This window comes from Macrobrachium nipponense, chromosome 34, assembly GCF_015104395.2.
Source record: "Macrobrachium nipponense isolate FS-2020 chromosome 34, ASM1510439v2, whole genome shotgun sequence".
NCBI classification, from domain to species: Eukaryota; Metazoa; Arthropoda; class Malacostraca; order Decapoda; family Palaemonidae; genus Macrobrachium; species Macrobrachium nipponense.
In genome coordinates, this window is record NC_061095.1 from 24,983,153 (window position 1) to 24,998,589 (window position 15,437).

Sequence of the window (15,437 nt, forward strand, 5' to 3'; positions counted from 1 at the left end):
TAAAATCGAGTTTGTTTCCTCATTACAAATATTCTATTGTCTGAATAGATTGCAGTTGCACGTAAGTACTCAGTATTTCGACAGACACAGACACGCTTGTCTCAGTAGCAATCAGTAATAATTTTTTTGGCCCTTTGCTGAATGGTCATTTTATCCCATAGGACTCCGGCCACGTTCGTTTCAGCGAATCTGCTCTGAAGGTGAGAGTGAAAAACACGAAGCTGTTCTCGGAATGATTTTGAAAGCGAAAAGGGACTTTCTTTTTCAATTTTTTCTTAGGTGCTTTGTTTTTAAGATTTTTTTTTTTGTAGTTGGTTTCCTCCGTGAATGAAATAAATTGAACGTAGGACTCCTGATGTTTGTACGTGAGCACTTCAGTCTACAAGAGTGACTGATTGTATATTTAGACTTCAGTAACTTTTGGCATCATGTCAAGCGATTCTCAAACATAACAGTTTTAAGTATTATCATTAATAAGAAAGTGAAAAAGTTGTGGAATACAGACCATCCATATTTCTACTTCAGGATAATGGTCATGAAAGAAAATGCATTTTTACACCCTTGATGGATATGAATATTTTTATCCAAAGATTTTCTGTGAATAAAATACTATTTCAAAGGAATTTTTTATGGAGTACAAATGGACTGAAAATATATTTTGTCTTTTGCACATATGAGTATTTTTAAGTGCTGCATGTTGTATTTTTTCACTCGGCTAAAAAGCCAGCTAAAGGTTTCGTAGCTTTGTGGAAGCACAACATGAGCTTGATGAAAAGCTTCAAGCAGAATTACTTCACAGAAGAAGGAAGATTTTTTTTCCTGCTCTGAATAGATGCTTTATCAACAAAGTAAGCAGTGAATACCAGAGGTGTTCTAGCGTTTTTTCATATTTTTCTCGGGGTTTCTGCATATTTTGCACTAGATTTTAGGTAAGGATTGTGGCTGTTTCCGTAGCATCTGTAGTACTTGTCATTTTGCTCCTCTGCTGCTTGTTGACAGTAGGTATAGTGGGAATCGTCACGACACAGGTAAGCGGCCAGATGTGCCTTGACTCGTTCTAACTCTAGCTACCCCACAGCCCCTGACTGATGGGACCTCTGAGGAAAGTGATGACAAGAAAGAGCGAAGGAAGAAGAAGAAGTCGAAGGAGCGCGAGTTCCCCGAGACTCCCGCCATCGAGTCTTCTACCACAGCTGCCTTAGCGTCAACCGCCGCTCCCACATCCGAACTGTCTACCTCAGAGGTAGAGTCTGCTGCCAAGGAAGCTTCCTCCATCACCGAGGACATGGATGAGAAGGAACTGAAGAAGCTGGAGAAGAAGAAGAGGAAGGCTGAACGGGAGGCTGCCGCAAAGGCTGCCATGGAGGCTGAGTTGGCCGCCCTTGCTGCCGCCGAAGCAGAACTAGCTCGCCTGGAGGCTGAGAGCTGCCGCAAAGGCTGCCATGGAGGCTGAGTTGGCCGCCCTTGCTGCCGCCGAAGCAGAACTAGCTCGCCTGGAGGCCGAGAGCAGCACTCTCAAGACAGATTCTCCTGCCCCTGCACCCGTAGAAGTCCCTGCTAAGGTTGAAGCTCCATCTCCAGCTCCTGCCGCTGCTGAGGAGCACACTCCTACTCCAGCTCCTGCCGAGCCTGCTACTGAGGTGAAAAGTGAGTCCGCTGCTGACAAATGTGAGTCATCGACCGAGGTTGTGTGTGAGGGTGTGAGTGTGACGCCTGAATCCCTGGGTGAGCTCCCTCCCTCTGAATCCCCTTTACAGGTTCCCCCACAGGATGAGCAGATTCCGGTAGAAGTCGAAGAACCCCCTAAAATGAAGGAGGAACCTCACGTGGAGATTCCAGAGGAGGTACCTCAAGTGGAATCCCAGACTGAGGTACCTCAGGTTGAATCCCAGCAGCCTGAGGTCTTTCAAGAGGAATACCAGGCTGAGATACCTCAAGTGGAATCCCACGCAGAGGAACCTCCAAAAGAACCTCTGGTTGAGGATGTCCAGTTGGAGACTGCTCCTGAGGAAGCCATAGAGGAGCAACCTCAAGCAGAACCCCAGGTGGAACAACCCCAGCCGGAACTCCAAGTGGAGTGCCACGTTGACGAAATCCAGGGAGAGACCCGCTATACCACTACTTACGTAGGGCCACAAGCGGAACCCCAGGTGGATGAGCCAAGCGTGGCACCTCAGGTGGAGGAGGTTCCACCAGCTATTGTAGATGATGCTGGAGCTGTTGTGGAGGAGGAGAATGTTAAGGAGCCTGAGTGTGAAGTACCTGCTGGTGGAGATTTTTGGTCGCAAATGGCTCCTGCTGATGGTAGCGCCGATGACTTAGGTTAGTTGGCGCATCAAGAAGCCTTCCAGCTCCTGCAGCAAAGTTCTACGATCGTCATCTTCTCTCTTCTCTCTCTACGTCTTCTCATCCTTCATATGATATATATATCTCTCTCTCTCTCCTTCTTGCCCTCCCTCGAATTTTCTCCTTTCCCATGAAACATAAGGACGCTTCACAAAATTTCAATGTTTACAGGATATAGATAATGCAAATAGGTTTTTTTTTTTTTTATCTCTGTACTCATTCTCTTCAATACTACTAATAGTTTTGTGAGGAGTCCTATGTTGGAAGTAAATGGCCTAGGGAAAAATCTTTAACAAGATTTAATTCTTGTGTAAAAATTTTTCACAAAATGACCAAGACTGCATGTTTTTTTTTCCATTAGACGAACGTTACCTGAAAATATCTGGAGAGAACTGGTTGTCACAAAGTGGAACTGCCTTGTTAAGTGAAGACAGATTCTTAAGGGAGTGACTTTTAATGTGGGCCAGCTTTCCTTCTGAGATGACCATTTTCTTTCCAGATGATGACTAGATAAAGACTCACAGAAATTATACTTATCTTGGGACAAACTGAGAAAAACAGCACCGAATGCAATAAGATAGAGTAGTTTGTAGTGTTAAGAGGACGTTTTTAGGTTTGTCAGTAGATTCAGAAATTGTGTTTCTTCTGTTGTCTGTTTTGCTTTATATACTTATACTGACGTGATTGTGAAAGGGGGACTTTTAGCTACGTACCAAAAGAACGCAGACGTGTACTTCGAGCTTTTTTTTTCTAAAAGAACCAAATCGACTTTAAACCTGAAATTTTAATGGATAAAGTCTTGACAGACAATAAAACCATGATATATATATATATTCATAAGCAGTAGTTATTCAGTTTTCAGAGTTTCTAGATATCGCAAAGGTACAGTTTACGTAGTGCATGCTTGTATCAGATGAGTAGTGGCAAGCATGATTTTGATGGTTGTAGCAGCATGATGATTCTTGTTGGAAACTTGTGAAAGAAGTCTCTGAGAAACGTTGCACCTAATTCAGTGGATTTTCAAGAATAAATAAATAATGTTGTATGATTAGAAACCACTCTGTATTACCTTAGCTGCCGCAGTAAACTGTACGCAAACAGATACAAGCGCGAGCTTCCCTCAGAAATGACTTGTGTAGCTAGAAACTTTGATCTTGCTTCAATAATCTGTATTTTCTGTCGTTTTAGTTTGGAAATGAGAATGGGAATTCTCTTGGAAATGAGAATGGGAATTCTCTTGGGATACTCCTTCTAAACAGAACAGAGGGTGATGCCGATGTCGTAGTTCATTGACTTCTGTGTTCAGTGTAGTACCCTTCAGATGAATTATAGAAGTGTTGTCACTCCAGTTTCCGATGAGACAAGTTATAAATGCTCGCAGAACAGTTGAAAAAAAAAAATCTTATTTTTTCTCTTTCCTCCCACTTTCTCCAAGTTTGAGAAAGTGATAAGTATAGTTGACGAGGAGGGAAGGTCTTTGAGTCCCTTTATGAGAAATTTGAGGTTTCAGTCCTAGAAATATGCCCCGGCTTGTCTTAGATTGACTTTTGCTTCTCTCGACAGCTCATGCTTCAGTCATATCACAGTTGTGTCTATAATTATGAAGAAATAAAGGGAAACGTGTGTCAAATTTGCCTTTTCACATTTCGATGTAATGATTTAATTGTGATAATTTTGTCACTAATATTTTTTCTCATTTTAATTTGTTAGGAAAAGGTATAAAACGAGATGTTTATGTTTTTTCTACTTACCTAAAGATTATTCTAAAATTATTGCTGTACGCTTCACGATTTATATATAGAAACGAGTGTGTGCCCTGCAATTGGAGTCAAGTCCATGAGGACATTTTTTTGCCGTACTAGAAAAATGTAGTAGTAAAAGTCTTACCACATTCCATGGAAGTTTCCTGTTACTATTTCTGAGTTTTGTACAACATCGTGACTGAAGCAAGAACTCGCTATTTACCGTCCTTTCACCTCACTGCATGCGTACTTGCTTTTTTTTCTGTATAAACTTAAGTCTTTATTTTTATGTTTAGTTTCTTATGAGGCCATAGTTTAAGCTTGCAGACAGTACTCAGTGTTGCCGCAACTCCCCATCTGTGAGATCGTAAAGGGCTGTTCGAGAATTCGGAGGAAAATGTCACTTATATCATTTGATCTGTTCCTGTAAAGGTCACTCTTAAAGAATCGCTTATATTTCTCTTACTTCCTCTGTGGTCTCGAACACAGTACATGCTGCCAAATATTCAACTACAGTATGTTAGTTTAACTGGGTTTTGTGGCATATTGCCATGTCAGTAGGACAGCAGAACTGCACTTTTTTTCTTTGGCACTGGCTCTAACAATACAAGATTGTACAACAGAGGTTAACGGGTTGCTCAAATGCTTTCGGAGACATTCTAAACCGTTTGCCTTCCCTGCAAGGAACACTTGTTCAAGATGACGGACTGCTAAAACGAGAAGAAAAAAAATCGTAATAGCCAAACATGAAAGTCTAACAAGTTTCTCAGTCATTGATAAAATAATTTTTAAAATTAGATTCATAGGTTTGTAACCTGTGGACAGCAGCTGCAAGATGCAACTATCCCCTTATGTGAAATCATTTCAACTGCGTATATTAGAAATAGATGAGATTCAGGTTTTTATCAGTATGACAATTATATGCTAAGCTGCAATAACCTTAAACCACAGCTGGCTATACATACATATATATATATATATATATATATATATATATATATATATATCTATATATATATATATATATATATATATACATATATATATATATATATATATATATATATATATGTATATATATATATATATATATATATATATGTATATATATTGTATATAAAGTGAATGACTCCCTCAAAATTACAACATTGTTTTGCATGGCAAAACATATGGAGGGTTGTACGAGTCACCCATATTAAGATTGTAAAATACCGTTTTCTATTACGAATTTGGCATTATACGAAAACGGGAAATTACACGTGTAACTACGTTTGGTGTCGTAACTCGTCATGTAAAGTACAAACGTTGAAAGCTGATTTCATTTGCTTTGTTTCATTGTAATTTGCTTAACCACCACACGAATTAGAACATAATATCAGGTAATTAAAAATATCATTGTTCGTTTTCCTTTTCATTCAGGTAATGGAAAACATTTATATACCTTGAAGAGTCAGCGCTAACCAAAAAGAGAGTGATGCTGTCTTAAAGGTTATGCTGCAGATGTATCTCCAAACTAATTTCAGTAGAAGGTTTAATTTGCTCTAGCTTTGTGGACTCTTGATTACTAGGCCCAATGAGCATATAGGATATTAATTAAGCCACACTATAGTAAGAACCGGTATCTAAACGGTAAGGAATGCTACACTTGAGTTAATTTTAGGAAGGTTCTCTGTGAATTCCAAGAACTAACCCATTCTGATTTGATATACATATATATAATATATATATCATATATATATATATATAGATATATATATTATATATATATATATATATTATATATAAATATATTATATAATATATATATAATATATTATATATATATCTATATATATATTTATATATGATATATATATATATATAACTATATATAATATATATATATATATATATATATAATATATATATATATATATTAGTTTGTATGTATACACATATAAACAAACAGATGAATGCACATGTGTTCAACTGTGATAATTAATATATCAGTGTCGACTACACAGGAAAATACGACTTAATTAAACGTTTTCTTATATATTAATTAAACGATTTGATGTCTATTAATATTTATTTCCATAACTAATCAGTAGAGAGATCGTATACTGAAGCTTAAATGACTTTTGATCCTAAGCAACTGTTTTAATAAGGTAATTATCATTAATTTGAAGAAAACATACCACTGCATATATAGAATCTGACTGTCTCTAAACAACATTGTGTATATTGAAGGGCCAAATGGAGACACACAGGAAAATGAAAGCGACCACTTTGTTTCGACTGTAACAGTGCAGTCCACAACCTTTTGGAATATGCCAAACACACACAACTCAGGTATTTATATATACCGTCAACTTACAGAGGGTGGTATAAGCATGTCACTAATCCCGGGGCACGTTTATAAAGACTCTGTCAGGTGGGTTATGTGGGAGAATAATCTTCCATAGGTTAAATGAAGTATATTTATTGTTCTGTTGATGATTACAGGTTTATGTTATGATATCTCCTGCATAAAGATGTGCTCGTGATAAGCAAAGTGACACATTTAAAACTGATGCAATGGCCCAAATTCCCATTATGAATTTAAATCAACGAACTGTGTAATCCACATCTCACAGACCATCCTTTGATATCATACCAAAGAATTTTTAGGTCCACTATAGTTTTTCTATCATTTATAATTTAAATTTTTTTTTTTAATATTACACAGAGCTGACAGGTTGATAGTTTTAAATTGACCCGAAAAATTCCGTCTTTGACACCCGTTTTTATTTTATATCTGAAATAATTTATTTTTTATAAACGGGATCGCCGTGGTAGATTTTATATGTATCTTACAAATTGGCAGTTTTCCCAACATTTTCTGCAGATATATGCAAATGACACACTGATATCCAACGTGACCTTTTTGTATTCCTGGGATTCCTTGGCCCCTTCCAGCTATTATATATATATATATAATATATATATATATATATATATATATATATATATATATATATATATATATGAGATTAATTCCTCGCCATAAATGAGAGAAATAAAAAACCATAAACTCGAGCACATTGATTATGGGTTCTTTGAAGTCACAAGATCCAGCTGACAGACTCGTGTGGCCAACCTTTCCGTTTACTTGCCTTCCCTTGAGTGTGTGAGCTGTTCAAGTACAGTAATGCTTACACCCCCTGTCCCACAAGATGAGAGGTAAAAGGTCCATTTTCTAAGGGGAACTCCGTTTTCGTTCACCCTCCCGTAGCTGGAGAGCCTAGCAAAGCCGCTAAGAAATTGCAATCTGCTACCAACAAGATTATGGCCGTTGGGGCATTTTTACGCAATGTAACTCAGAAGAAGTCTTCAGGTATGTTTTTAAATACCCCCATGAATGCAGATTGTAAAATAATGATACACAGTCACACTTCTTTTATTTTTTTCTTTGTATCCATCTTAATCATTCCTCGAGCGTTTAACAGCCACAATTGACACGTGATTACAAAAGAGACCACCAAACATTTCCTGATCCCTGGTAGTGTTGCGGTAGCATGGGAGTTGCTGCTGCTGCCCCCTGTTGTCCACAGAGATTGTTGCTACTCACTAGACGCTTGATTTTCTTTGGTTGAATCTAATCAAAACAGGACTTGAGACTCCACCTTTACTTACGCTGAGTTCCCAGTAAACTTTATTCAGGGAATTTCTCCGTCGGTAATGTTCGGTCATTACAGAATCAGGGAATGTTAAAAAAAAAAATGCTACATTAAATCAAGAATAGGAATATGCTTTTTTTTTCTCAGGCGGTATGAGGTGATAGGTAATAAAAAAGATAAATGTTAGGATATTTTACTTATGATTTGATATAATGTACTTGGTTAAATGCCAATCGCATTATTTATAAAAATCAAGATGTCGATATAATCAAAGTTCTTTTAGGGGAAGGGTGGGGCTGATGTAAATATGCAATGTGATGTTTATTATGAAGTTGAAACAAAAAAGACTTTTCTTCTAGTCCAGACTGCATGCTTTAGCTTTATCTTGTTGCTTTTGTTTTAGCCGAGTAGAAGCAGTAGCTAGTCCATCATTCTCCGGATCTCATGTGGGTATGTATACTTGACCTCCTACTGTACATTGTTCCTATTGATATATAAATGTATATCACAGCTGCTATTTATGTCTTAATTTGCTGATAAGATCTTAAGTGCTGTCAGTGGTTAATCTTTCGATGATTATAACTATAATATAAGAGGAAATTAAGTTTTCGCTTAAAAGTGTGGTATTTGAAACAATCCTTCAGTAAACTAATATTAGTCGTGAACCATACTACTATAAATTCCTTTCTAAGAGGAAATTGTTTTCTTAACAATGATTTACAATAACTACTGCCTAATCTTTTGTGTCAAGTAACACTTGTCATTTATTCACTCTAAAGACATTAAAGAGTTTTGTATTATCAGCTGCTGAGCGATCTGATCTGGAGAGAGTATTCAACAGGTGATCATTTTTACTGTAAATAGTGTTAGAAATTGAACTTCACTAATTTAAGTCCAAGAGCTGGATTTTTAAAAATTTACGAAAGCTCCAAATTACACCCCTGTTTCTGTCCAGATGAGATGTACGATAATGTACACCCTTTTGATCCATAAGAATCCCCTTTTAAAGTATTCTAGTCTGGTAAGGGGTTACGTACTACTGACGATTTGCAGTAACAAAAAGACACCTGTAGGTTTAATCAAGACGTGATATTGTGTGTCATTCCTTAGTGAACGTTTTGATCAAGTTTGTGACTGTATTTATTTATTTATTTATTTATTTTTGTTACTGGAAAGGAAATGGGTACAGTAACCCCTACATAATCTGACTCATTACTGCTGACTCCTTCTGTTTGCTTTATTTCCCAGCTGGAAACTAGCTCTTCTTCCTACTCACTTCTCTTATTAATTGGAAACTCGCCTGTACTACATATGTCACTGACTCGACTACAGATTTTAAGACACGCTTGGATTCTGTAGTCATCACAGTAGGCTATGTTCAGATCTTTCTAGATGGAGAGTGAGACGTTTTTTCTTGTGATTGGACATTACTTCTGAGAAAAATAATCAAAAGCCGTTTCTCTGTCTTGATTTGTCTTTAACGAAAGTTTGGACGAAGACAACTCAACAGTGTCCAAAATCTTTTCTGAACTTCCTTCACGTTTTGTACAGTTTGTCAAATTGTCAGTTATTGTGTAAAGTAGATTTTAGGTAAAATGTTTATAGTTCTTCTCGTCAAATTACATACATAATTGTAGATGTAATCATGATGCATAATAAGCATTTCTTCTAGTGGCCCTGTCCACAAATGTAGGTTTCATACATGTTTTGCTTTCATATTCCTATGAGAATTCCTGATTTTTCATCCAGCCAAATCCACCTAATTCCACCCATACCCGCGGCTAGGAACCTCCCACTGACGTGAAAATATCCTTCTATTTCCCAAAATTATAATTTTATTTATTTTACCGAGACATCGTCACGCGAAAGATGACTCAACTCCCGCCGTGTGTGAGATTGGTGTGAGTGAAGGAGCGCCTGAGGTAGGTCAATCTGGCACCTTAGGTCCACCTTACTTAGGGAAAGTGCCACGTCGTTACCCTAGGTAAAATGCCCAGATTGTAGAGGCTATCAGGTCTGTTCTGATGTGTCAGGGTACTGTTGGTTTCATTTTCATCTTAGATTTATCATTAGTTTTAATTTTGACTTCAGAGGGACATATATAGATTTTAACAATTTAAGACGAACATTTGAGTATCTCGTTAATTTAGGGGTTTAATCTTATACTGCCAATTATCATTGTGCAAGTCGATCGCAGTTGCTAAAAAAATAGTCATTTATTTATAATTCGTTCTTAAGCGAAGTTAGAGGTCACGAACTGCCCTTTTTAGAGATAAACTTTATAGATAACTTGTATGGGCACGTTAAATACCAGACAAGAAAAAACATAGAGAAATAAAATATAAAGTTGAGTTATACACTATTTAGGAACACTGCTAGCGAACAGGAAGCCTCGGTCGTTATTTGATAATATTACTCACATTTTTTGACCAAGAAAATAAAGAAATAGGTACTGATGGAGGGTTGTGTTCTTGTCGTCTTTGTGTCGTTCCTTGAAAATAAATTAACAAAGTATTCAAGAAAATAGTGAAAATATCAAGGCTGCAAAGCGTTTACATTTTGGATCAATTACATTAGTCGTATTGTTATTCTTATATATAATTATCTATCCATCGTCTTTACTACTTATCTATTGTTTTTTTTTTACTCATCATAAAATATTTCCGTCATTATTATACTATTTATCCATAGCTTCTTATTTCAAATGCTGGGGTATTTCGCTATCATTCTAGCATAGGGAGGTTTTTAAGGACTTCTCGTAAGATTTCGTATTTAGATCATTTAAAGCTACTTATTCATTAGTCTTGTGAAAATTCATTTGGAACTATAACGGACGTATGAGCAAAGAACAATCAACAGAAAGAATATGTATGAGTCATATTGCATGAGACAATCATACATTCCCAGAACGTGGAAGGTTAAATTAGTGATAATATAATCTTGGAAAAAAACTATGAATTCATAATTAATGTCGTAAATTATTATTGATTATTTGCTATATAGAATTGCAATAGTGTTAGCCTGGAGTCGACGAGTAACATCGACTTCACAGGAGTTCGTTTGAGCTGTAAGACAAAATTATTATTTTAACTTTAAGTCTCAGAGTTCAAAGATTCAGATGGTGAAATATAACCTCCATAAACTGAAGGGAAAGGTGGCTTGATTGGTCCTCATGGTTGTCATTTAATGGTTAGGTAACTCGGCACTTTCAGACTGTATGGAAGGCACCCGAAGTCAGTACCAACCCAGTATTAGTAAAAACAAAAGATTGCGAGATATGAAATCAAAACCTAAAACTCTGACGCTCTTTTGCCGCTTACTTCAATCTATGCTGTTGTCTGGTTGTGGACAAATTAATTAGATTAATTCTTACATTGTGTGTTTTCATTAAACAACTTGATGAATTGCATATCTTTTGTTTTGTTTTCGAAGGTCAGTTATTTACAGGTATAACCACCATCGTTCGTTATGTATTAGTAATCTGTTTTGAATTTCAATAAAGGGAAAACAAAGTCGACAATGAACAGATGAGTTGTTAAAAAAAAATTGGAGAATAATTTCAATAGAAGGATCACTCAGCAAACCACAATACGCGTACACAACGACATACACGAAGACCTTACGAAGTATAAGTGACTCAAACCCTTTCCTATATGGCTGGTTGACTGTCGTATAAGAAGAGTTTGTGTCAATTCCTTCACGTCAGGTCTGCAGACGAGTGACCTTGCACTTATTTACCTGCCCACCACCTACCCAGTCATACTAACCATATATATATATATATATATATATATATATATATATATATATATATATATATATATATATATATATATAGTATATATATATATGATATTTATATATATATCATTAAACTACAAATGTCCTTAATTTCCAATTCGCTGTACCTCTGCATTAATATATTTTCATATATGTTAACCGAAGGTGAATTTTTTAGTTGATAATAATTTCGTCCTCTCGTGGGTTCGAACCACCGCCCAGCGGACTGAGGAGAAATCAGGACTTCAGTGACGTCATCGACTGGGCGCTGGTTCGAACCCGCGAGAGGACGAAATTATTATTAACTAAAAAATCGGTCTTAAAGGACATTTGTAGCTTAATGCATGTATATATGAATCACGGTGATGTGATAAGAATTCATATATATATATATATATATATATATATATATATATATATATATATATATATATATATATATATATATTATATATATATAAGCGAATACCACAGGAAAATGATAGGCAGAAATCCAAGCGCTTTCGTCTTTACTAAGACAATGTCTTAGTAAAGACGAAAGCGATTGGATTTCTGCCAATCATTTCTGTGGTATTCGCTTATTTAATGAAGTCACGTGCATCTGCTGTGATTTTTAAGCATATATATTATATATATATATATATATATATATATATATATATATATATATATATATACAGACACACCTTGCGCAAGCCTACCTTGACTTTTTTTTTTTTTCATTTATAACTTCTTCTCCCCTTCATTGCCTCCTATTTTCTGTTGACCTTTGCTGCATGGTCTCTCCCCCTTTTCTCTTTCCCCCTTCCGAATATACGACTAGGTTGCGCGCTTTTCTAGGAACAGAAGCCGAAGCCGTCGCCGAGGAGGACCACCTGCCAACAGCCGCCCTAGACACCGAAGGAGACGAAGCCCTTGGCGAAGAGGAACCACCACCACAGCAGGAGGGACCTACTACTACATCTCACGAAGCGGATGACGTCATCATCACTCCCGCTTCTGCTACTGCTGCTGCTGCTACCGCTGATGCTGCTGTTGCTGCTACTATTGCTGCTAACGCCGCTGTCGCAAACAGGTCCGAAGATCTGCTGGAATAAAGAGCAGCATTTTTTATTTTTATTTTTTTTTATCTATTTCCGCGGCCATTCTTTCGATTCAAAATGCCGATTCAGACAACATTGAACCCTCCTGTCTTTGTTGCTGTTATGTTCATCAAATCAAACTTGGATTCATTCTATATTTCATGATGCTAACAAGAGAAGCTTTTGATGTTATTTTTTGCTTTTATTGTTCAAAAGTGCATTCAGTATTGTGCTTTGTAAATACGGTTATTTATTTTTTTTCGGAACACGCACACACACACTTGAGAGAGAGATTCGAAACCTGGTGCTGTCTGTCGTCAAGCAGTCTTAACGCCTGCAACGCTCATTTGTTTGTTAGCAATATGCACACTGCTAATACAACATTGATTCACAAGCTTTATTTCGTTTGATATGATCTTTTTCAGTTTCCATTCAAAATTCTTGATGTTGCTGTCAAATAAACACAAAACTCGAACGCTGTGATGTCGCGGCTCAAAACACCTTATGATTTGCCATTTTGAAATGTTTATTGTAGTTATTTTATGTTGTTAGTCTGATAGTTAGTCAGTGAAAAATGTATATCCAAGAAGAAAATGAAAACCGATTATGTGTCAACTTAATATGAATGACTTGTTAAAAAAATAAAAAAGAACAAGTCTTCAGTAATGAGTAATCTTTAGTTCCTAAAAAGATCAGGCCGAAGAGACAAGCAAAATTGATTAGATAATTTACATGTATAGGATTATATATATTTATGTTCGTACGTAGTCTTTTTCTCTGTTCATTTCTTAAAAGGAAAAGAAACATGGTTGTGTGTCGTCACTCTACACCGCCTGAGACCAGAATTTCTGACCCGAAGTATCTTTTAAAGAAAAAAATCCTCGGAAGAGTCCTCTCTCTATTTCCCCTGTCAGCCATGACATCCCAGAACAAATAATGTGGTAGGCACTTCGAGTCGCTATTCCGGTTTCAGGCATGTGAATGTTTTATTATTATTTTTTCTTCTCTCTTTGTTCGTATTGATATAAGTTTTTTGTAAAAGTGCTGTGTGGTGTGCGTGTGCGCGAGTGCGCAGTGACAACGCCTTCACGTCTAGTTTGTCAAGACGACTTGAGATTCCCCTTGAACCCCAGCTGTAGGGGGAAAGAGGCTTTTAGGATGCTGAGTATAAATAGTCGTATCCATCCAGAACTAATCTAGTCACTGTAGAACTGTCATGCAAAGAAGGTTCTCCCCAGCCAGTAATGATGGCGATTGTAACTGTGCACAAGTGAATTTCATTTTCTTTGGGATTACTTTCTAGGTTTACATAGTCTTCTGTATAAAAAAAGGAAAGGGCTGGTATTAATGAGTAGGATCAAATCAGTAGAATCCAAATCATTGTTTCATAGGATGTCGTTATAGAGAATGTGACCAGATCACTTTAAGGACTTTTTTTTTGTCGAGGTGAGTTTCATCTCCATTTTATTTTCTTGTCTTATTTCATTATCTTCTTCTTTCCCCCAAAAATAAAAACCCGGCAGTGATGTCTTGTCTACAATAAAGATGTTAAACATACAAAAGTGATTATGGTTTTTTATTTTTAGTTTCACCCCAAGTACGTCAGTATTTATTTCTATAATTTTATGTTTAAATGTACGTTATAGTATCGGATCCTAATCTTAGAAAGAGTTTGATGAAGAAAAGCTGAAAACACAAATGAAAACAATGTTTGTATTCAATGCCTTAGTTGCTAATACCCGTTCTATTTTTCTCATTACATGCAGACCTGGAAAATATAAGCTATTTAAGACTGAATCAAATGTCAGGTAAGTGGATTTGTCGTTGGTAACAGATTTTCTCACATTAAAGAGAAAGATATTTATTTGAGTCTCAGTTCTGTAAAGTTTTCTTAATACATAATCAATGTCTCTTAGTAATTTTGCCACAATTCTATACAGTTTTCTTAAAATATAACTCCTGATCATGCAACATTAAAGTATACTCCATATGGTCCTTCACCATTCAATTCTAGTCGGGACATAAGATTAAAAATTTGATTCCAAAAATGCTATTGTAAGTGTTTTTGGTCTGCAGTATCACAAGGCTCCTGTTGACGCTCAAGGAATTGACTATTCGTCACCAATCAGACATGTGACAAAAGAGAAATTATCACAGAGTCACCAGAACAGTGATTTGGTCCCCAGATTGTATCGGAATCCCCGAGAACACTCCCAAGTTATCAGAATGCCTGAGAACACTCCTAAGTTTATTATTTATTATTATTTAGAAAAAAACGTGAACTTTTTTCGAGCTCCATTTGTAATACTGGGGGAAGTAAAGAGACGATTTTATAACTTATTTCGTAACTCTCCATACTCCTGTTCCTCTCTTCAAAGCAGTTCATTTTGACACACCTGAGTAGTTCCTGGGAGACCGTAGTTAGTACAAGACTGTCCTAGAATAGTAGACGGAGTTACTATGAAATTCAGGGCCTCTGTAACACGGTTTTTTGGATTTTGCTCCTTATCAAAGCATCGGATGTAGCTGAAAGTTGACATATGTATATTTTACAACTACACACAAATTTTGTCAGCATTATCAATAACCTAAACCCGATAGTTTTAATTTTTATAGAGTAAAAATGATCTAGCCGACGCCATGGCCAATGATTGCGAGCCAAGAGTCGAAAAACATTCATTACGTAAGCAAGGTAAACATCGTTTTACGAAATGTTGCCCCGCCCATCCACCAGACAGAAACCCATTCACCTTAATCCATCGGATCTGAAACCCATAGTAGTCAAGAAAGGCTAACAGGATTTGGAATTGTCCCCGTGGTTGCAAAACTGCATTTGTCTTACGACTTGC

General features: G+C 36.5%; 2 protein-coding genes across 40 annotated transcripts in view; both read left to right on the forward strand.

Annotated features, from left to right (window-relative positions):
• Positions 1 to 14,154, forward strand: part of LOC135207976 (fibrous sheath CABYR-binding protein-like) — a 99,668-nt gene extending 85,514 nt beyond the window's left edge. For 21 of the 39 annotated variants that reach the window (XM_064240033.1, XM_064240038.1, XM_064240011.1 and 18 more), the window contains 4 exons: positions 162 to 200; positions 1,079 to 1,354; positions 1,437 to 2,322; positions 12,347 to 14,154. In XM_064240033.1, the coding sequence (XP_064096103.1) occupies positions 162 to 200; positions 1,079 to 1,354; positions 1,437 to 2,322; positions 12,347 to 12,603 (1,458 nt within the window). In that variant the 3' untranslated portion in view covers positions 12,604 to 14,154. Of the gene's footprint in view, positions 1 to 161; positions 201 to 1,078; positions 1,355 to 1,436; positions 2,323 to 6,317; positions 6,420 to 7,341; positions 7,444 to 8,129; positions 8,177 to 12,346 lie in introns of all 39 variants that reach the window. The other 18 variants (XM_064240017.1, XM_064240025.1, XM_064240029.1 and 15 more) reach the window with 13 other exon arrangements.
• Positions 14,155 to 14,280: 126 nt separating this feature from the next.
• The window catches only part of LOC135207981 (uncharacterized), a 309,193-nt gene continuing 308,036 nt past the window's right edge, over positions 14,281 to 15,437 (forward strand). Inside the window, exon 1 of the mRNA XM_064240056.1 lies at positions 14,281 to 14,396. Within this exon, the coding sequence (XP_064096126.1) occupies positions 14,287 to 14,396 (110 nt within the window). The 5' untranslated portion in view covers positions 14,281 to 14,286. The remainder of the gene's footprint in view (positions 14,397 to 15,437) is intronic.